The 20403-nt window shown below is 50.4% G+C and overlaps 6 protein-coding genes across 6 annotated transcripts; 3 read left to right on the top strand and 3 right to left on the bottom strand.

The window, feature by feature from the left end:
• Positions 1 to 1056: 1056 nt before the first annotated feature.
• On the top strand, positions 1057 to 2176 carry LTR64_005536 (uncharacterized protein; the record flags this gene model as incomplete). Its single annotated transcript, XM_064899874.1, has 2 exons — positions 1057 to 1943; positions 2173 to 2176. 2 exons carry the CDS (start codon positions 1057 to 1059, stop codon positions 2174 to 2176), a joined length of 891 nt encoding a protein of 296 aa, XP_064753186.1.
• A 180-nt stretch (positions 2177 to 2356) lies between these two features.
• Positions 2357 to 3489, bottom strand: CBF1 (basic helix-loop-helix protein; the record flags this gene model as incomplete). Its single annotated transcript, XM_064899875.1, has 3 exons — positions 2357 to 2757; positions 2807 to 3294; positions 3476 to 3489. 3 exons carry the CDS (start codon positions 3487 to 3489, stop codon positions 2357 to 2359), a joined length of 903 nt encoding a protein of 300 aa, XP_064753187.1.
• Positions 3490 to 4632: 1143 nt separating this feature from the next.
• On the bottom strand, positions 4633 to 9909 carry SEC16 (vesicle coat component; the record flags this gene model as incomplete). The annotated part of the gene is made up of 2 exons (XM_064899876.1): positions 4633 to 7517; positions 7779 to 9909. 2 exons carry the CDS (start codon positions 9907 to 9909, stop codon positions 4633 to 4635), a joined length of 5016 nt encoding a protein of 1671 aa, XP_064753188.1.
• Positions 9910 to 10505: 596 nt separating this feature from the next.
• Positions 10506 to 14138, top strand: NEO1 (putative aminophospholipid-translocase; the record flags this gene model as incomplete). Its single annotated transcript, XM_064899877.1, has 2 exons — positions 10506 to 11977; positions 12032 to 14138. 2 exons carry the CDS (start codon positions 10506 to 10508, stop codon positions 14136 to 14138), a joined length of 3579 nt encoding a protein of 1192 aa, XP_064753189.1.
• A 782-nt stretch (positions 14139 to 14920) lies between these two features.
• hus1 (Checkpoint protein hus1) lies at positions 14921 to 16019 on the bottom strand (the record flags this gene model as incomplete). Its single annotated transcript, XM_064899878.1, has 2 exons — positions 14921 to 14947; positions 14994 to 16019. The coding sequence occupies 2 exons, from the start codon at positions 16017 to 16019 to the stop codon at positions 14921 to 14923; spliced, it is 1053 nt and encodes a 350-aa protein (XP_064753190.1).
• A 528-nt stretch (positions 16020 to 16547) lies between these two features.
• On the top strand, positions 16548 to 19715 carry LTR64_005541 (uncharacterized protein; the record flags this gene model as incomplete). Its single annotated transcript, XM_064899879.1, has 1 exon — positions 16548 to 19715. One exon carries the CDS (start codon positions 16548 to 16550, stop codon positions 19713 to 19715), a length of 3168 nt encoding a protein of 1055 aa, XP_064753191.1.
• Positions 19716 to 20403: the final 688 nt, after the last annotated feature.

The following is a 20403-nucleotide window of genomic DNA, read 5'->3' on the forward strand; positions in this document are numbered from 1 at the left end:
AGGCTGAGTCTATTGGGTGCTGTCGCCACAACACCTGGTAAGGCCGACACAGATAGCACATCCGCAAAGTCCAGTCGGGGAATGCAGTACTTCTGCTTTCGCGAATGGGTTCTCCTGAAGGACAGGATGGAATCTCACGAGACGACCGTTTTGGGGCATAACAAGATCGGTTCTGCCATGCACAAGCCTAAGCACGTCACCTTATAGTAGGGTATCCGGTTCCCGCGCTCATGCTGAAGGAATGAATTTATTCGCCAAGTCAGAATGTATCACGGGACATTCAGTTACCATAGACATCACAGCAGTCAAAATTCAGTCTCCCTATACTAGGCAACACTGCTCTATCGTGTCATTGCTCGACGATAACCCGATTCCAAAAAAAACTACACCATGCACGAGATTGCACTAGATCGAGCCTGCAAATCATGGAGGGTTTCTTGCCCAGTGGACCAGATTTATTTTCACACAATAGTGGCGAGGGTCGCACCAGTGTATTAACCTTGATGCGCGAATGCAGCCACATCTTCGTTATCGCTGCTTGTTAATCAAGGACAAGGCACCACCTACGGTGGACGCGGTCGAAAGTGTCTAGACCGATTGCCTAAGGGCGACGCTGACTAAAACTGCCAACAATTTTGTCGGAGGCAAAAAGCAGTATATCTTTGCACACTTCAGAAAACATCGCTACGGATTGTCGAGTTATCGCCATTATGACCGACAACTGCTGGCGTTTGTACAACAAAAGGACGTGCAGGAAAGATGTATCTCTGGTTCTTGGCTGGTGCCTTAAACCAGTGGCAACAACATCCGGTACCTCCGTATAGCCGAGGTACTAAACGTTACTGATTTAAGCTCCAAACACTGACAGCCCTGGCATGCTATTGTCAGCTTTGGAATTTGCAGGACTGCAATTGAGAAGAAGCTAACGAGCTTGCTAATTGTCGACCTTGCAAAGATTTGTGCAATCGTGTTGTTAGTAAATCGCACCGTGGAAAGAAAGAACAGCTTCGGGGCACTCGCAAAACGAGAGAGTAGCGGCATCGGACAAGCAACAATATGTCAGCCAGCCAAGCTAGCTTCAAATCTCCACCCCCGTCGCAAACCTACGCTAACATCCTCTTCCCCCAACCACACACCTTCCTCATAATCTTCAACCGCCCCCGTCACCTAAACTCCATCCCGTCAGCCATCCACCACGACCTCCAAGCCCTCCTAACATGGTACGATAACGAGCCAAGCCTGCGCGTCTGCATCGTCACAGGCGCCGGACGAGCATTCTGCGCAGGCGCCGACCTCAAAGAATGGAACGAACACAACAAAGCTCGTCTCCAAGGTAAACCGTCTGTCCGTCGCGAAATACCAGCTGGCGGCTTCGCGGGCCTCAGCAGACGAAGCGGCAAGAAACCCGTCATCGGCGCGGTGAACGGCATCGCATTCGGAGGCGGTATGGAAGCCGTCGCGAATCTGGATCTCGTGGTCGCGAGCAAGTCTGCGAAGTTCTGTCTCCCTGAAGTCAAAAGGGGAGTCGTCGCTGCGGCGGGCGCGTTGCCTAGACTCTGCAGACAGATCGGCCGCGTGCGCGCGATGGAGGTGGCATTGACGGGTCGAATTATATCGGCGGACGAAGCTAGGGAATGGGGCATTATTAATGCCGTCGTGGAGGATCATGCTGACCCACTGGCTGAAGGTACCGAACAGATCGTACAGAGACCTGTCGTTCAGAAGGCGTTGGCACTTGCGAGGGAGATTAGTGCGAATAGTCCGGATAGTGTGATTGTGTCGAAGGCGGGCGTTGATGCTGGGTGGGAGGATGCTAGTGTTGAGAATGCGACGAGGGTTCAAGCGTTGCTGTATGGGGAGAGGCTTGCTGTTGGTGAGAATATCCATGAGGGGGTGTTGGCTTTTGTGGAGAAGCGGAATCCAAAGTGGAAGGATAGTAAACTGTAAGAGATGAGGGCAGAGAATCCGTGCGGCATGTGTATTGTCTTCTTTCATTCTGCGTTGCTCCTTCAAATGAGACTTGAGCCATGGTTGCATTGCCGTAAAAAGTCAGGACCAATGTACAAGAAGATTTCCGGTTAGGCTATGAAAGAATGCACATTTATCACACATCTCTGTGGTAGGATATCTCAATATTCATGCCCAGTAATGCGATCCACTTCCATATGACAGGTAAGCATGCAAGAACTTCATATACTTCCCCAACAATTGTGTTGCGATACTGCCCGAATCACTCATAAACCGCTCATGCATGACCTTGAGCCATCGCATCAAGCGTACATGCCAATTTTGCAGTCATTTCCAGGTCTTGCACAGCAGAGGCTGCAGACTGTGGTGCAGAATGTAACCGCCCCTTCTAAGAGACGGTATTTTCTGCCTTGTCAACAGCATATCCTTCGCCATTGGAGGCTACGCCTGCCAGGTTAGTGTTCTCTTCCAAAGCTTCCGCAGCTTCGACACTGCCATCGTAGTCGTCAAACTGTAGACCTGCCTCACGGCATCGGCCCATCCATTTGGCGGTCTCTTGCCATGCACGCTGGGCGCTATCTCTTAGACTTTCGTTCCTCCTTGTCAACTCTTGCTGCGTGATCTCGAAGACATTGCGTTCGCTGTCGAAGGAGGCTATCTTTGCTTGCAGTTCTTGTATGTATCGGCATGCGCTAGCCAGGATGTGGCCTTTGTTCTTGTCCTGGCCGGGGATCATTTTGGCAATGTTCTCGATACCCTCGTTGATTACTTCTCGACGTCTTCTCTCAACTATGAGTTGTTTTAGCGACACTCACATGCTGCATTATGCACAACTTACCCTCTTTGTGACTGTCCTTCCTCTGCTGGTGCCAGGCTTGAGTGCCCACTGCCGGCTTGCCTGGCTGCGGCTGTCGAGCGTCGAAGATGCTTTGACCACTAGCTTGCAGTTGATGATGTGGCAGAGCTGGCTGCAGATGAGATTCGTCAAATGCGGTCTGTCCGGAATGGTCAAAGACGTTCGGCTCGGGGTAAGAGGATTGTTGCTGCTGTAGAGCGGCTTGCGCGGTACGAGATGTCTCATCTTGCGCGGCTACTGGACCTGTGTTTTCGTCGATTCCTTGCAAGAGGGAAATAAACATCGCGTTTGCAGAGTTGTCGCCATTTGTAGCAGGAGCTTTCATACCGCGTCCAGGACCTGACTCGCTATGGTCTCTCTTGCGCTTGTTGCTATTCGGAGACGGCGGATTGTTGGTTGCCATTTCGATGGTCTCGCCAAAGGCTTCACTAATGCTCGCGTCGCTTTGCACTCGCTTGAAATAGCGCGACCTATAAGTGATTGTGCAGTTTACCTAGAGGATGGTATGATCTAGCAGACGGATTGTTAGCAAAGACAATGCACAGCGATGCCGAGTGAGGCATAGAGGTATGCAGAGGACAAGGAGACATGATTGGGACATGCAGTAGGCAGGCTTGCTCTGCATCCAAGACAAGCTGATTCCAAACATACTTGATCAAGGTCATCCGCTCTGGTTGTATTCCGCAAGACACGTGATAGGGTTGATGAGATGAATGATCACGTTTGATCACGTTTGTGGATGTAAGCTTCGAACCCGTTTGTGCAGTGCCAGTGCTAGCATTGCTCGCTAGCACCGCACTAACGTCTAGTGGGTGGTCTTGGCGCAGCTGTTTCGTCGACCTCGTGTCACACTGTCAATGTGTCCTATGAGAAGTCGTTGGAACACACCATCTGTTCGACGATTTATTGTGATTCGGCCTTGATCGAAGGAGTGACTGATGAGTTTACCAGAAGTCTGTTCTCCTCCTGCTAGGGAGACGCAAACCGACCAGACAAGCACTCGGTGGCTATTTCCACGTGTAACAGGACGTTGTGTAAGGCTATATTCCTAGGCAGAGCTAGTGTGGTAGTGGGTGAGTTGACGATGCAGCCCCAAGGGCCTTGCTGGTGCAACCGAGTCGAGAATTGAAAGCAGGCGAGAACAAAGCTGCTTGAGCGCGACTAGCAAGGTAAAGTATTAGAGACGATAGAGAGTTTCATATGCAGGGCACAGATTCACTGCTGTGAGGCTGATCACCATATCAGCCAGGTCTTTCTGGTACTTCGAGCACTCACAACAGAATTGGTGAGTTCAACACACTCAAGGCTTTTGACTGTACAGGATGTCTCAATTGTGCCGATTGATCATGTTCTTGTCTTAGTTATCGCGACCATCCGCTATGATTGTTGAGTAGGCGAAGTGCTTGGAAGTTGGGGTTTGGTGGATGAACATGCTGCGTCAAAGCTGAGGAAGCAGAAAGGAATGCTCTTTGCTCCTTCCTCGAAAGCGATATACTTGTGCGACCAACAGCTATCGGAAGGGATTCTGAGCTTGAACTCCGATACATGCTACAAAGTTCATGCAGGTTCACGCCATGATTTATCGAGCTTTGGTGGATAGATTGAAGCACAACGACTGACGTTGTCGTCCTGATCAGGACTTTATACAATTGATGCCTTTATGCTTCGAACTTTACACCAGCGATAGTAATAAGATCGCGGCAGCTCAGTGATGATGTGGACACGCTCCAAAGAATAAGGATAGTTGTAACTTCGGAGTCTTTGTATTATAAGATAAAATCTGCATACCACAGCTATGTCCGCACGCTCTACTGAGCCATTACATCCACGTAACGTCCTTTCTTCCCCTTGGCGGCCCTGCCGCTAACTCTCCTATTGCCAGCTCCAGGTGGGCCACCAAGAAGATCATCCAAACCACTCGCATTACTCAATGCGCTCGGAGGCCTCGTAGGTGGCCCTGAACCAGGTGGTGCCGGACCACTCGAAGGTGTAGGCGAGGAGCTCGTACCTCCTATGCCAAGACTTTGCTGAGTTCCGGGCGGTAGTGTTGCTGCAAATCCGGCTGGCTGACCGTGTCCAGTACCTGGTCGAGAATCTCCACCTTCACTACCTGTATCAACGGCAACGGAGACAGGTGTACCACTTCTGCTCAACCCACCAGCAGGCAAGGAGAATGGTGTCGATACACTTCTCGGAGGCCCGCCCATTGGCGGAGGTACAGAGCTTGTGTTTGACCTTGGTGGAGGAGGCGCGGCCTTCTTCTCACTCGCTTCTGGGTTGTCTGGATTTATCCACTTCTTCTTGTCCTTATCATAGTACAACTTCATCTTCGACTCTCCTAAATGTACACGATGCACTTTAGCGTCGCCTCCCTTGTTGCTGGATCCAGCATCGAGCGATTCTGGCTTTTTAGCCCCACCAAAGAAACTGCCTAACCAGGAGCCGCTTCCTTTCTTCTGCGCTGCTTGTTCTTTGGCACGTTTAGCGTCCTCTTCTGCAGCTGCACGGAAAGCTGCGTCAGCAGCTGCATCGTTGGCTTTCTTTCGTGCCTGCTCTGCTGCACCGTCGTGTTGTTGTGGCGCAGGAACATTGTTTGCAACCCTTGCGAAATCCTCGTCATCGTCTACGAAAGACTTCTTAGGCTTTGATTTTTCATCTTCCGATTCTGGTTCTGGCTCATAAGGCACATAACCTGCATCGTCTGGAGGTTGGTAGCCATATCCGGTGTCGGCTGAAGGAGGCTCAAACCCAGTCTGAGCCTGCTCAGGCACATATTCGTTCTCATCAATCGCTTGCTGCTGTGGTTCGAAAGGTGGTTCTAGCGGCGTATATCCCCCAAATGCTGGTTGAACTGCAATGCCGTTTGTTGATGGAGCCACAGGTGCATATGACATCGGTTGGCTAGGTGGAGACATCTCCTCCGCAAGTATTGGCATATGTGATTCTGGACTGGGTTGATATGGATTTGGCTGATAGCCAGTTGCTGGAGGCGACATCGTCACTGGTGAATATGGATTTTGTGCGGGTTGCATCGTCGGCATATACATATTAGAATTGACATGATTAGAATGAGACGTTGAGGGAGGTGAACGTTGGTACTCCATAGATGCACGTCCGCGCGCTATTTCTGAGGATGACCTGGCAGAGCTCATACCATTAGGGGCATATCTTGACCCGGCTGCGGTTGCGGCAACCACAGGTGTCATCTGTATCGGTGTCGGATACGAACCGTATAAGTCTGTTTGAGACGCGTTGCGACTTAGAGATGGAGAGCCTGAGATATTTGCGAACGGCTGAGCTTCAGCAGCCTCACGAGCAGATCCCTTTGATTCAGCGTCTGAATCTTCACCTATGACGAAACTGCTGAACTTGCTCAGAAGAGAGCCAGTTACTCTTTCGACGCTAGGTTTAGCAATCCAGGATGCACTTTGCACCGGTACTTGCTTGAGACGATTTGACAAATCTTCCACCTCTCCCAATAGCAGAGGATTGTAGTAGGGGGAATGTTTTGTGTTCGACTTTAACCCTGCTGCAATCGCGTCGCAGTAGGCCTGCGCCTCGGCCTTCATACCTATATCAGCGAGCTCATTCGCACGTCGAAGCTTGAAAGCAGCCAGGTGTGGCATCGGTGCTCCAGTTGATCCAGCTGTTAAGGACGACGTCACAAATTCGTAAACTTCCGTAAGCAATATGGCATCTGTATCGTTGTGAAATGTTGATTGTTGACGCTGGTGATCAGTTCCAAGCAGTACGATCATTGTATTCTGATCATCTGCACCACCAAACATATGAGGCAACGCAGGGCTCCGGGCGAAGAGGTAGCACATATGGGCAGCCTCGATGCGACCATAATCTGACAGTAGTCTTGCCAAAGTCAGGAGAGCTCGCTGGTCTTCGTGGCTGCGATTGTTCAGCACCAGGCAGAGTGTCTCCTTCCATCGGTCCAGACCATCCAATGCATTTCGTGTTGGTCCGGCACTCTCAATTTTGCTAACCATCTGTAAGCCAGCTCGTGCAGAAGGAGGCACAAGTTGGTCGATGCTTTCCTCCAGATTACCACCCAGAATCTCGTAGAACGCACACAACGAGTCTGAATTAGCACCGATGGTTCTAACTTCCTGTCTCACAAACTCTGCCACGACCTGCTTCCAGACCGATCGATCAAGTGTTGAGGCTAAAAGTAGTGCATGGGACCAAAGCCGGCTATCGACTGCCTGCCAAACGGCATCCTCGCGCTTGCCTTTTAGTAGTGTCTTCCTCAGTCCTTCTACTGCCAAAGGATCTACAGTCTCGGTCTTGGCGGTAAAGCTAGCTGGACGGTAGATTCCGGAGGATAGATCTTGAACGTTGTTCTCAGACCGGTTCAAATCATCAGCTCCGTATACCCCTGGCAACAAAAGAGCGCTGACGTTTTGGACAGCTTGTGGAGTGTCAAGATTGCCATCTTGCTCAACGAGCACTCTTATAGTTTTCCACAGCAACACCTTCTCCTCGAGACGTTTGCTCGGATGGGACATAACATCGGCTTCTAGTCTCTTTATGCTAGATGAAAGCCAGGTAAGGATGTCCTTCTTCTTGGTTTTGCCTTTCAGTGGGCCAGGAAATTCAGTCGAGTTCTCAGAAGGATTCAAGACACTATTGAGCTTCTTGATGTTTACTTCACCAGCAGTAGCTTTTATCTGAGGACGTGTAGCTGCAGCATTGTAACGAGGAGTGCGTTTTGGGAAACTCGTGATTATTGTGCCACCAAATCCAAAGGTGAATATGGGTGCACCCTTCCATCTTTCTAGTGGATCATTCACGGTTTCGTCCGCCGGCCTTATGTAATCCAACTGTTCTACAGGCCGCAATTGAGACTGACGAGGAGGTGACAATATGCTCTGAAGGGGCTGCGACCGTGTAGGTGATAGCTGCCCAAGAGCTGAAGCTGGGCGATTAGGGGGAGGTACTATACGAGAAGGAATACCTGGACGAGTCATTTGCCTGCTTGGAGATTGAGTCTGAGGACGTCTCGGTGGTACAATTTCTTGCTTAGCAGGATCCATACCACGAGGAGGCGACATGCTGGTCGCGGCGGCTGCAGAGAAAGAGGCAGCATGGTGTGGTGGTAGTGGTCGGGGTGGTGCTCGATTGGCGGTGTCGTCAATGGACCTTCTGTGTTGAGCTAAAGGACTAGAGGTTCTAGGCAGATGAGGAAAGCTAGCTCCAGGTAGTGGTTGCGAGACATATCGATTCGCTTGTACAGGAGGTGCAGGTGAGTAACGTGGCCCTGCTGCTTGCGCAGGAGGAGCCGGCGAATATCGTGGTGAAGGCGACGCTTTGATACCATTCACTGCCGCAGGAGGGGCAGGAGAGTAGCGAGAAGCTACAGCTGGAGGCGTCGGGCCCAAAGAGCTCTGCGTAGGTGGTATAGGCACGTTTGCATAAGGGTCAAGCTTTTCGGGGCGCTGTAGTTGAAACTGTGCATAAGGGTCTACAGCTTGTTGAGGTGGTTGCTGCTGCTGCACGGGATTAGCTGCAAAGCCTGTGTTCTGGTACGGTGGTAAACTTGGTAGACTCGATTGTGGTTGTGAAACGGGTATACGTGGAGCAGGTTGTGGTGGCCTAGATTTGGGAGCGATTGGCAATTCCTCAAAAAATCCGGAGGCTTGCCGCTTAGCAGCTGGAGGGACTGCTTGTACCGGTCCAGCAGCTAAATTGGTGGTTGGAGGGCTTAGAGGCGAAGAGGTGGCGAGTGTGTTGTACGATGGCGGATGGGGACTAAAGGGTGATTGAAGCTGTTTGTCGGTGTTAATGCTGCTCGACCTCGGGGGTGGAGGGACTGCGTTGGTTGACGATGCGACGCGCTGGGTTTGTACCCGTTTCTTAGGAGCAAGATCCATGGGTAAGTCGTAGGGCGATTTGTAGCCACCTTTAGCCTGGTCAACATAGCTTGCAGCTCTGTTGTTGATATTTGATGGTCGCTGCTGTGCCTGGAAGGCGTTCATGGGACTCTGCATCGGTCTCTGTAAACCTATGTTCTGGGTAGTGGAGTCGAATTGGGTTAGCTCTGCGGTCGATGGTTGATGTGGTGCATAAGGATTTGAGTGTGACACGGCGGAAGTACGTGCTTGCTGTCCTCGAGCTACCTGCAGCTGTTGTGAAGGTTGTGGTTGTTGCTCGTCCTCAGAATCGGAAAGCAGATCATCAGCATCATCAACCAGGAAATTGTCGCCATCATCCATGGCTGCCTTCCAAGGATCTTGTTCAGGCTCAGCAGTCTGGGCAAAAGCAGCAGCCAAATCCTCCTCACCCTCAAGGCCATCACCGAAAGCTGCGGCAAGGTCTATCTCTTTAGAAGTAGGCGGTAACTCTTGGTCGGATTCTGGTATGGCTGGCAAAGGAGGAGAGTCGGGAGTGGTGTTGCTGGCACCGAGACTATCTAACACATCTTCCGTCTCTTTTCGTTCAAGTGACGGACGCAGGTCGGTCTCATCAGGTTTCTGTTCCAGCTGAGTGAAGTAGTCGTCCTCCTGGCTTACAGATTCTGGCTGATTTCTTGGGTGTGGCTCTGAACTTATCAGTGGCACTCCTTCGTCATACCGTGATTTTTCTGGGTCTTCGATTCCCTCAACTTCAGGAACATATTCAACTTCGGCAGCGTTCGATAGTGGCTCGGGTTCTTCTTCTGTACCAATTCGATCGTCTGACAGGGCATGGCTCGAGGTTTGCACAGGCACCAATCGCTCGACTTGGTCAAGATCCGGTTCTGGAGGAGGAAACGATGGAGAGCGGCGAACATTATCCAGGAGATGTGCTGAGTCGGTACGCTTGATTCCCCAAGATGGATCAAGACGCGCTGGACCTGACTGCTCTCCTACTTCCTCCTCGTCATCGTCTTGGTGTGAGAAGGAGAAATGCGACATGGATGGTTGTAAGCTCGGTCTCTGGGTAGGTCCCTCTATCTGTTGCTGCTGAACAGACGAAGAAACATCACTCTGTTCCATCTCATCGTCGTTCGGCCTCAGCGCGGGCTGCCAGTGGCTCTCTTTCGTTGTTGTCATAGTTTCATCTTGGTCGTCGCGCGACAAATTAGAGAAGTCCATAATAATGTCCTCCTTTCGGTATGGGAAATGCTGTGTCTCTGGTCAGCCACGGTGGCCATGCGACTGAGAGCGAGGGTGACGTGTTGCAGCGCGCAATGCTTACCTCGTGGCTTTTGTTCCACAAGTCGCAAAAGAATAGAATCGATCAAAAACTGTGTTGATACATTGTGTTACTCCTTCCCATATCAATGGCAGTTGGAAGAGGTAGTTGTATCGGTCTTTCGAGATAGCCCGATCGAGCAGTCTTGAGGAAAGTTGAAGCCTCCAGGAGCCGAAATTTAGGGAGGTCTGCTCCACGACCTGCGCTAAGGTCCACCCCTGTGTCTTCCGGAGCTTAGTCTGCGGGTCTATCCTTGCGCCTGCAGCCTGAGCCATGTGAAATGCTAATGCCTGCGCTTATAGAGACAATCAATCCTGTTTGTATAACAATCTGAAATCACAAGCTCATGCACAATATTTGACGAATTTCACAGACACAAAAGAGATATACGACTTGGACGCAGCCATTCGAGCCGATAGCACATCTCTATTCAGCACATCACATCGAGCTGAGTCTTCAGGGTCCTCCAGCCTACATGGAATGATGGATCGTGGAAATGCCTCTACCATACGAATACCATCCCACTACCGGTCACGACACAGATCCCGAAGATGATCTTGACTTAGATGAACTGGACTATGCTAGCCCAAAGCCCAAGCCTCGATCCGCGAACGCTCGATCTTCACCATGGCATCCTACTCCCACGATCAACTCTGTGCCTCTGAAGCCCATGCTTGAGCGTTCGCCCCAGCGTTTCTGGCCTGCCAAAGGACGCAAGCAGCAACGAGATCGTGGTGATGACCTTGAAGGTCTGCTTGGAGATGAGTTGGACGAGGACTCTCGCGGCTGGAACGTCCGTCGAGTCGATAGAACCACCACACGATCACGCCCAGTCCACCACTCACGCCGTTCAAGTTTAAGGCAGAGTGTGCAGCTTGCTGGTTACATGCGACAGGAATATGCTGAGTTGCGCGAGGAACCTGAAGTTAGCAACAAGGACTCAAGAGAGATCGAAGTTGCCCGTCTGCAGCAGAAACGATATCCTCCCAATATTGTCTCTAATGCTAAGTACTCTTTATGGTCCTTCTTACCCTTGACCCTCTACAACGAGTTTCGCTTCTTCCTCAACATCTACTTTCTGCTTGTAGCTCTGTCGCAAATCATCCCATATTTACGCATCGGTTACATGTCGACCTACATTGCTCCTCTCGTCTTCGTCTTAACCATATCTATCGGCAAGGAGGCATTTGACGACATCGCAAGGAGGCGCCGTGATGCCGAAGCTAATTCTGAGCTGTATACAGTGCTGGCCCTGGACCAGGATGTCTCAGGTCGACCGATTGCCACACCTGCTCTGGAGATTCAGAAAAAGTCGAGGGATCTCAAGGTCGGCGACGTCCTGAAACTGGACAAGAACCGCCGAGTGCCTGCCGATGTGATCATTCTGAAAAGCACTCCTGCTGAGGCAGTAGTAGATATTGTACCTGATCAGTCGCCTGCTGAAGATTCGTCTGCAGCGGAAACCTTTATTAGAACTGATCAGTTGGATGGTGAGACAGACTGGAAGCTCCGACTTCCTTGTCCACTGACTCAAGGTCTGAATGTGGCCGATTTACGTCGGCTACGAATCGCCGCTGGCGCCCCAAGTCAGAAGGTCAATGATTTTGTAGGAACTGCAGCTCTGACACCTGCACCATCAGCCTATGATCCACATGTTGCTAAGGATAGAGAGGACGAAGATGCGAATACAGCCGAGTCAGATCCATCAACCACATCTGTGCCTTTGTCTATTGATAATACTGCTTGGGCCAATACTGTGTTAGCGTCGAACACGACTACACTTGCTGCTATCATTTATACTGGTAAGCAAACACGATCAGCTATGTCAACGAGTCAGTCTCGATCAAAGATTGGTCTTCTGGAAATGGAGATCAATACACTCACCAAAATTTTGTGCATAATGACACTTAGTCTGTCAATCATTCTGGTTGCTCTGGAAGGCTTCGAGCCATCGAACAAGAAACCATGGTATGTTGCAATCATGATATATTTGATCTTGTTCTCGACTATCATTCCTATCAGTCTGCGTGTCAACCTTGACATGGGCAAGACTGTCTATGCCCATTTCATCGAACGCGATCGGGGAATCCCAGACACTGTGGTCCGTACTAGCACTATCCCGGAGGATCTTGGTCGCATCGAGTATCTGCTCTCGGACAAGACAGGAACCTTGACTCAAAACGAAATGCAGCTTAAGAAGATTCATGTTGGCACAGTATCATATGCTGGAGAAGCAATGGAGGAAGTCTCGACCTATATTGACCAAGCATTCGCCCAGGATGTGGAACAAAAGCAACTTGCTCGTACAAATGGCACTACACCTCGCAGTCGACGAGAGGTCGGAACTCGCGTACGCGACCTCGTGGTTGCACTTGCACTCTGTCACAATGTGACACCATCGACTGAAGAAGTTAACGGCGAACAGATAACCTCATATCAGGCTTCTTCACCCGATGAGATTGCTATTGTCGAGTTCACGGAAAGTGTGGGACTAAGATTGCACCAGCGTACACGCGAGATGATCACTTTGCAATCCACGACGACCAACAAGATCGTCCTCACCGCCCAAATTCTCGACATTTTCCCATTCACATCCGACAGCAAACGTATGGGTGTCATAGTCCGTGTCTCTTCTGATCTGCCAGATTTGAACATTACTGACGACCTGGTCTTCTACCAGAAAGGCGCTGATACAGTAATGAGTACTATCGTGGCAGCAAATGATTGGCTCAATGAAGAGACTGCAAACATGGCTCGAGAAGGTCTTCGTACTCTAGTCGTTGGCCGCAAGAAGCTAACACAGCAACAATACGACGCTTTCGCATCCGCGTACCGGACCGCAAGCCTGTCTTTGCAGAATCGCGACACCAACATAGCATCAATAGTGGCACAGCACCTGGAGCACTCTCTAGAGCTACTCGGCGTCACTGGTGTTGAAGACCGGCTTCAGAAGGACGTTAAACCCTCCCTCGAACTCCTTCGCAACGCAGGCGTCAAGGTCTGGATGCTGACAGGCGACAAAGTCGAAACAGCACGCTGCGTCGCTGTATCTGCTCGCCTCGTTGCCCGCGGCCAATCAATCACAACCATCGCCAAGATTCCCAACAAGCAAGCAGCCCAAGACGCCCTCGATGGCCTCCAAAACAGATCCGACGTCTGCATGCTCATCGACGGCGAATCCCTCGCCATCATGCTCACCCACCACCGCACACAATTCATCAGTATCGCAGTCACCCTCCCCTGCGTCGTCGCCTGCCGCTGCTCTCCAACTCAAAAAGCAGAAGTTGCATCCCTGATCCGCATACACACTAAAAAACGCGTCTGCTGCATCGGCGACGGCGGCAACGACGTCTCCATGATCCAAGCCGCCGACGTCGGCATCGGCATCGTCGGCAAAGAAGGTCGACAAGCCTCTCTCGCGGCGGATTTTTCCATCACCCAATTCAGCCATGTGACAAAACTGCTCGTCTGGCACGGGCGGAACAGCTATAAGCGCTCTGCGAAATTGGCGCAATTTATCATCCATCGCGGTCTGATTATTAGTGTCTGTCAGACAATGTACAATATTGCTGGGAAGTTTGACCCGAAGGGGTTGTTCAAGGATTGGCTGCTGGTCGGCTATGCGACTGTATACACTATGGCGCCTGTTTTCTCACTTGTGCTTGACAGAGACGTTGACGAGAAGCTCGCGAATTTATACCCAGAGCTATACAAGGAATTAAAGACCGGACAGAGCCTATCATACAAGACCTTCTTCACCTGGGTCGCAGTCAGTATCTACCAAGGCATCGTCATCCAAGGCCTATCTCAACTCCTCGTCGGAGCCGTCGACGGACCACGCATGCTATCCGTTTCTTTCACGGTGCTCGTGCTAAATGAGCTAATCATGGTGGCCGTGAGCATCACGACTTGGCACCCCATCATGATATTATCCATCGTTGGCACGGGTGTCTTCTATGCGGCCAGTGTACCGTTTTTGGGAGCGTATTTTGATCTTGCGTATGTGGTTAGTTGGAGCTGGGTTTGGAGGGTTGCGGCTGTTGCGGCGATTAGTTTGGTGCCTGTTTGGGGTGGCAAATTGATTAGTAGGGCGGTGAGGCCGCCGAGTTATAGAAAGGTGCAGGTGTGAGGAGGGATAGTATCGTCGTTGTTGCTCAATCAGTTCTGATAGAAACTTGCTCGTCTTTTGTCACATCCTTCTTCCATCTGTACGATGTGTGTTGTTTCGAAGCGAGACTTGTGACCTGCCAACCTCCGAAGGTTGTACGTGGTCTCGAAATTCAGCTCAACTCGACACGATATGTGAGCAGTGGTATGTTCTGCGACATCGAGAAGTCGTCCCTGCTCTTCCCGCGTCTGACAGTATATATCCAGTCGGGGATGATAGAGGAGTTTTTCTGATGTTTCCCTCGTGATTCTTAGCTGCAATGTGGCCACACTCGCGACCTTGCTCTCCAGCTCGCGCGTTTGACCTCTTTGCAAGTCTCTCCGTGGTCAATACTGGAAGCCCTCGTGCTCACTCGTGTTAAGCTGCATATTGCTGTAGCAGTAGGGCGGGCGATATGTTTAGAGACCTGGCAAAAGTCTCGTAGGACCCTTCGGTTTCTGTACTCTTCGGATGGAAGATGTTATCGGTGACGTCGCCTGCTGCGAACCGGATTATTGATGTCTCTCGAACATAAGGTCTGCGACGAGAAGCCGAATTTGCGTTGCGTCCGTTGTCGACTTCATTTTTTACCATACACACGTCCAGTGAGTACAACAGAGTGACAAAGGTTTTTCGCGCTTGTGTGAAGTATTCATATGGCAGAAGTCGTGACATTCTTCGTAGATACGGCCATGTGCCCCCCACTCCAATCTCAGTCTTTCCTATGGATATGTCTATCGGTTGTCGACAGTCACAAAGAAAGCTTAAGCACTAAAGCTGCTGATGTAATACTGCAAGCTTGTTAGCAGAAGATCTTGACATTGCTTCCAGACTCACTGTGAGACATGATTCTTCGTCGTCGTCCTGGTTGCCAATCCAACAGTACATGATGAGCGCCATATCATCGATGATGCAGCCTATCACCCTGTTGCTCACCCTGCCCACACTTAAGACTCGCGACCAATCCTTGGCATCGATTCTAACCTTTGCCCAGCCAGCCTCATTCTGCCCATCAGGCCCGCCAAGCTCTTTCATCCTCGTACTGGGATGATCTCGTACTGCCTGCTCGCCGCCCTCAAACTGGGTCGCATCGAGGTCGGGGTTCAGTAAGTTTGTCCAGAGGCTCGAGATTGATAGAGCATCTGTCTTTACTGCTATCTTCAGGGCACCGTACATGTTAGCACTCATCTCGAGACGTGGCGCGTTCTTTGCAGAGGTCGAGACAGTGGTTGCCGTAGCTAATTTTGTGAATTTGTCCGATATACTCTTGACCTGTGCCAGACCTGGCATGTAAATGTGTATATCAGGCTCTCGGAGCTTTGGTTCATGTAGTCCTCCGACGTCACTAGGATGAAGCACCTTGACAGGAATATCTTGAGTAATAACTGTCTGTCTTTCTCTATGCTGTCCATATCCAGCTCCCCCGAAAGCCGGATCGTTCAGATCAATATCAACGTCAAATTCACCGAACTCATCAGTGATCGGTTCCGCAGTGACTACACTGTTGTTTCCCACATAGGTACTGCTATGAATTGTTAGAGAGAGCATGGGCACATTATCCTTCTTGGTCAGCTTAATCCACACATCTGTAGCATTTGAAGCGGACTTCAGTGCCCGCGACAATGCTTGCAACGGGATCTCGAGATTGATGGTATTCTTCTCGGAAGCAGACTGGCAAATGTACTTGTCGAAAATCGTTTCCAACTGTAGCCTGGACCAACATTGTGTTCCTTTATCAGGAATGACCGTGAACTGGACATCGTCCTCAGTCAACCGACACCAGGCAATCGGATTCAGCGATGCCAGTGAAGCGCATACTTTCTCGAATATAGTCACCGACTTGATTCTGCTCTTGAAACGCATGATGTGAATATCGATGATAGGCGAGGAGAGCCGAATCTGAGTATGGACAAATGGTTGGGATCATCATATGAACTTGACCGCTTCAAAGCAGCTGCGTGAGCTTTCTTAACAGCAACTTCACCACCGTGTCGACAATGCGACGCGTCATAGTACAGTAAGCGACCAATACACTCCACAAGTCCTCAAAGTTCGTCAAGATCCTGGCATCACCCTGGTCACCATGCACGAAATACTGAGTGCTAGTACCGAACAGGTATTTTCTACCAAGCATAACAGACTCCTGCTTCGGATACGTGCAGTTGTGTGTCACTACCAACCATAGCAACCGTTGTATACGAAGTGTAGAAAGAAAGAAGTTCTGAGACAGCGACGATAAATGCTCACAAGCACCCTCCATCACGATACCACCGCAAAGCGCTAAAACTAAGACCTTCCGAGGCGTTCGAGAACCAACCCAGGTAGCTGCTCATATTGATCGTTCCTGCCTCCTCTCCCACCCAGACTGCCATGCCACAATTATAACCAAGTATGACGGCAATGCAGCCAAACCCTACACATCTCTCTGTTTCCACGCAGTTGCCTCCACCGGCTCACAAGCGCAACTTCTCTACGTCGAGATCTCCCTCGCGCTCCCCCACTCGGAAAGCACAATTCGCCGCAAGAGAACTTGACCCTCTGCTCAAGAATCTGTCTCCTGATTCCACTCTCGAAGCACTGCAGCAAGCAGATGCTATAGGCAGAAACCAAGCTGAACAGAACGCAATCGCCAGGAGCATTTTGGATGCCTCCGAATCGGAACGAAAGCTGGGCATACGCGCTGCCATAGCTGCGAAGAAATTGAAAGAGTGGACCAACGAAGTAGCAGCTTGGTCATGGCCTTCCAGTACAGACCGGGCGTGGGGTGCTGGTTTTATAGCCCCAGAATCGAAAGAGGCTGTATACTATGGCTCTCTGCCTGAGCATGTGGTCCAGCAATATGAGGATCGTCTTGATGAAATCTGGGATGCTATAGATACTTTAGGCATGGATGAGATCAAGGAATATGTCTTCAGCTCACACCATCCTACCTCACAGTCATCAGCTTCGTTGGGCTACGGTCGAATGAGGGATTTCACTGCTCTGGTTACTGCGACTGTCATCCAATCATTCCCAGTACTGGCCAATTTGCAGATACTTCTAGAGACGTGGTCTATCCGACTCACCGTCTTGCGCCAGATTCCTGATCTTATAACAACGATCGACCAAGTCAAGCTCGGATTGGTGACAATCAACAAGATTGTACAAGACGAGGTGCAAAGTCGTAAACTCAACAAAAGAGAATTGGAAACTGGCAAAGCACTTTTTGGAACTAGAGTATCGAATCTTGGCAAACGAGTCGATGATCTTTTGGACATGCTCGAAGGCCAAGAGGACTCTTTGCCACAAGCATGGATCAATGATCTCGAGAACATTGAAAACAAATATGCAGAATGGGTTGCACAAGCTGAACGAGTCGTTCTTCGCAACCAGATGGCCCAAGATACACCTCATAGAGAAAGCCAGAAATCTGGCACGCCTACCACATCCCCAGCCAAGGTTCCTCTGCCAGCATCGCCTGATCCCATTTTCCCAACTCTACAACACAGTACCTCGTTGGACTCCACCACCTCTTCGATGGTTCCATCACGAAGTACAAGCAGCGTCAAAAGAAAACCACTTCGCGAAGTCAATCCAAAACCGGACCAAGGTCATAGAAGAGGTGTCTCGGAAATTTCCATGGCAGAATCAACCTTCTCGAACTACTCCATTGAGAATGCCGAGATCATGGACGCGCGAGCGACTCCTGTACTTCCGAGTCCACGGATTAGCATAATTGGTAGCTCAACATCTACCAACAAGAACGGATTTCCATGGATGACCGGCAGATCTGATAGCGTGGAGCCTCAATCCTCCACCAGACCACCCATCATGCACCGAGCCTCTGTCGCGTCCGTCGAATTTGTTCCGAAAGAGCAGATTCGCAAGGTCGTTCTACAGAAAAGTGCTAGTTACGACATGCTCGCAAATTTAAATCGTCCTCGGAGCACTTTCTACGACGATGTCACAAAAGCACAGATGACTTCCCCTGTCAAAGAAGCCGGAAACCCACTGGCAGATCATGACAATACTTTCGGAGCTCTGACCCCCTTACCAGCTTCTCCATCTCCAAGCCTCCGAGTTGATCCTTTGAGCCTTAGGGGTGCCTATTTGGCAGCAAACCAAACTTTAGCTCCGCCTTTGGTGCCTAGACGATCCAGTAAGAGGCTGAGTCTGCCGGTACCAAGTCAGACCAGAATGCCATCACCTCCTCCGGAGACTGTTCCTCTTGAGAACGACGAAGCGGCTGTAGTCGGGACTACTAACCCTGTGCCAGAAACACCTCGTAGCAACTTGACCAGGGCAGAGACATTCGACGATAAGTTGAAAAGTATACTGGCTTCAATGCCGGCTAAGATTCGGCTTGCCAACGGCTCTGATTCTGGTTCGTCCGATGCAAGTTCAGAGACATCCTCTCGTGCTTCGTCACCAAGTCGAGTACTCAAACTATCACCTGCGAAGGGCCGTGATTCTGCTGGTAACAATCCTAATCTGGTACGAATCTATCATTTGAGAAATCCTCGTCTGAAGGATGCTCCTCCGGTAAAATTGTTCGTACGTGCTGTTGGAGAAAACGGTGATCGAATCATGGTGCGAGTTGGAGGAGGTTGGGCTGATCTTGCAGAATATCTGCGAGAATATAGTCTACATCACGGTGGTCGTGGCCTGACGGATGACAAGCTCGAAGTCTCGGGCTATCCTGGAGTACAAGGACCAGAAAGTTTGAGAAAGACTGCTGGACCTGGTCAGTCACACCCACAGGCCACAGTTCCCGACCAGAATTTCGATTTTGGCTTAGCAGATAACGATCGGCCAAAATCTGCGGAAGAGAAGAAGGCAGAAATGGCTCCCTGGCGACCGCCTCCGGTTCCTGTGGTACCACCTAATTACGACCTACCCATCGCCAGGAGCACTAGTCCAGCTCGGTTTGATCGTCCAGTCCGGATCTCAGGTCCCATGCCGTCATACAGACCAGCAAGTCGGGTGTCGACTACTACGACGACTTCGCCAGCTGTAACGACGACTGTTACTATGACGAATAGATATACACCGTTAGGAGGTGCAGGTCCAGTTCCAGCGAATCGCAGAACACCAGCAACAAATCCTCCACGTACTCCTACGAACGATGCATGGGTAGAAACAATGATGTCGAAAGCCCGAGCTGCTAGTGGCAGTCAAGTATCTCACAATCATTCTCACTCTACACGCAGCCCAACACTTACGTCGACCTCGATCAATAACTCGACGACCGTAACTGCGCCGACAACAACAACGACTACCACAATCATATCACCAAAGACTCGAGTCTCGGCGCTGAATAACAACCCTCGCCGCGTTTCAAGCTGGAGTACTACATCTACACCACTAGCAACCAATAACAATAGCGGTCGACCATCTGCCATCAGCACACCTCAGGGTTCGCACCTCGACCGCACCTCGAGTGTTTCCGCCGAATCGTCCACATCCGCGAACCACTTAACACAGCAAAGAAGCAAGTCTCCCCGACGTAGATCGATAATGGGCCTCGGCGATGTTGGCGGTATCAGACGTGTATTTTTACGGAAGAGAAGCGACCAATGACAGATGGTTGAATTGACCTTCTCACTGAGCAACGATGTTTTTAGACAGATGAATTAGGATACACAAGATTCGTGTTGTATTCTCGACTTCGGAGTAGGGAGTTCTAGGGAATAAAAGTACATGCTAGGCTGGGCAGATTGTCGGAGTAAGAAGATGAGCGTCGTTTAAATACACACCAGGCGCTTGTACACAATCAAACATGAGCATAGTGCTCCTTATGCGAGTAATAGGCTGAAAGAGGGCAGTGCCCATCGCTGAAGCATACCTCCTATTTCTTGAAATTCTCCTCTTTCCGCGTGCACGCTCTCGTTCCTTCTCCTCCTTCCGTCTAAGTCGAGTCGTGCCCTTTCTACCAGCAGATCTAGCTTACTAACAAGGAAGCAAAATATCCTAACGTGGAACGATGTCCGTGCCGTATCCCTGCACCACGGACCGGACTGCACGCTATGTATCCACACCCAACACGACTCTGACTGTATACGTAGTAAATAGCGAGGACATACTGAACAATCGAAAGATCGGAAGAGTATCTACCATCTATACCTCTTCACGCGGCGGAGTGCAGAAATAGGGTTGGTTTCGTATACAAGAAAGTTGAAACCTGTGTTTTTATTCTGCGGTTAGATACTTTTGTATTGTGACTAGCAACACCCGATGATCACATCAGCCGTATGCGAACATCCTCTTT

Source organism: Lithohypha guttulata (assembly GCF_036872675.1).
Source record: "Lithohypha guttulata strain CCFEE 5908 chromosome Unknown scaffold_4, whole genome shotgun sequence".
NCBI classification, from domain to species: Eukaryota; Fungi; Ascomycota; class Eurotiomycetes; order Chaetothyriales; family Trichomeriaceae; genus Lithohypha; species Lithohypha guttulata.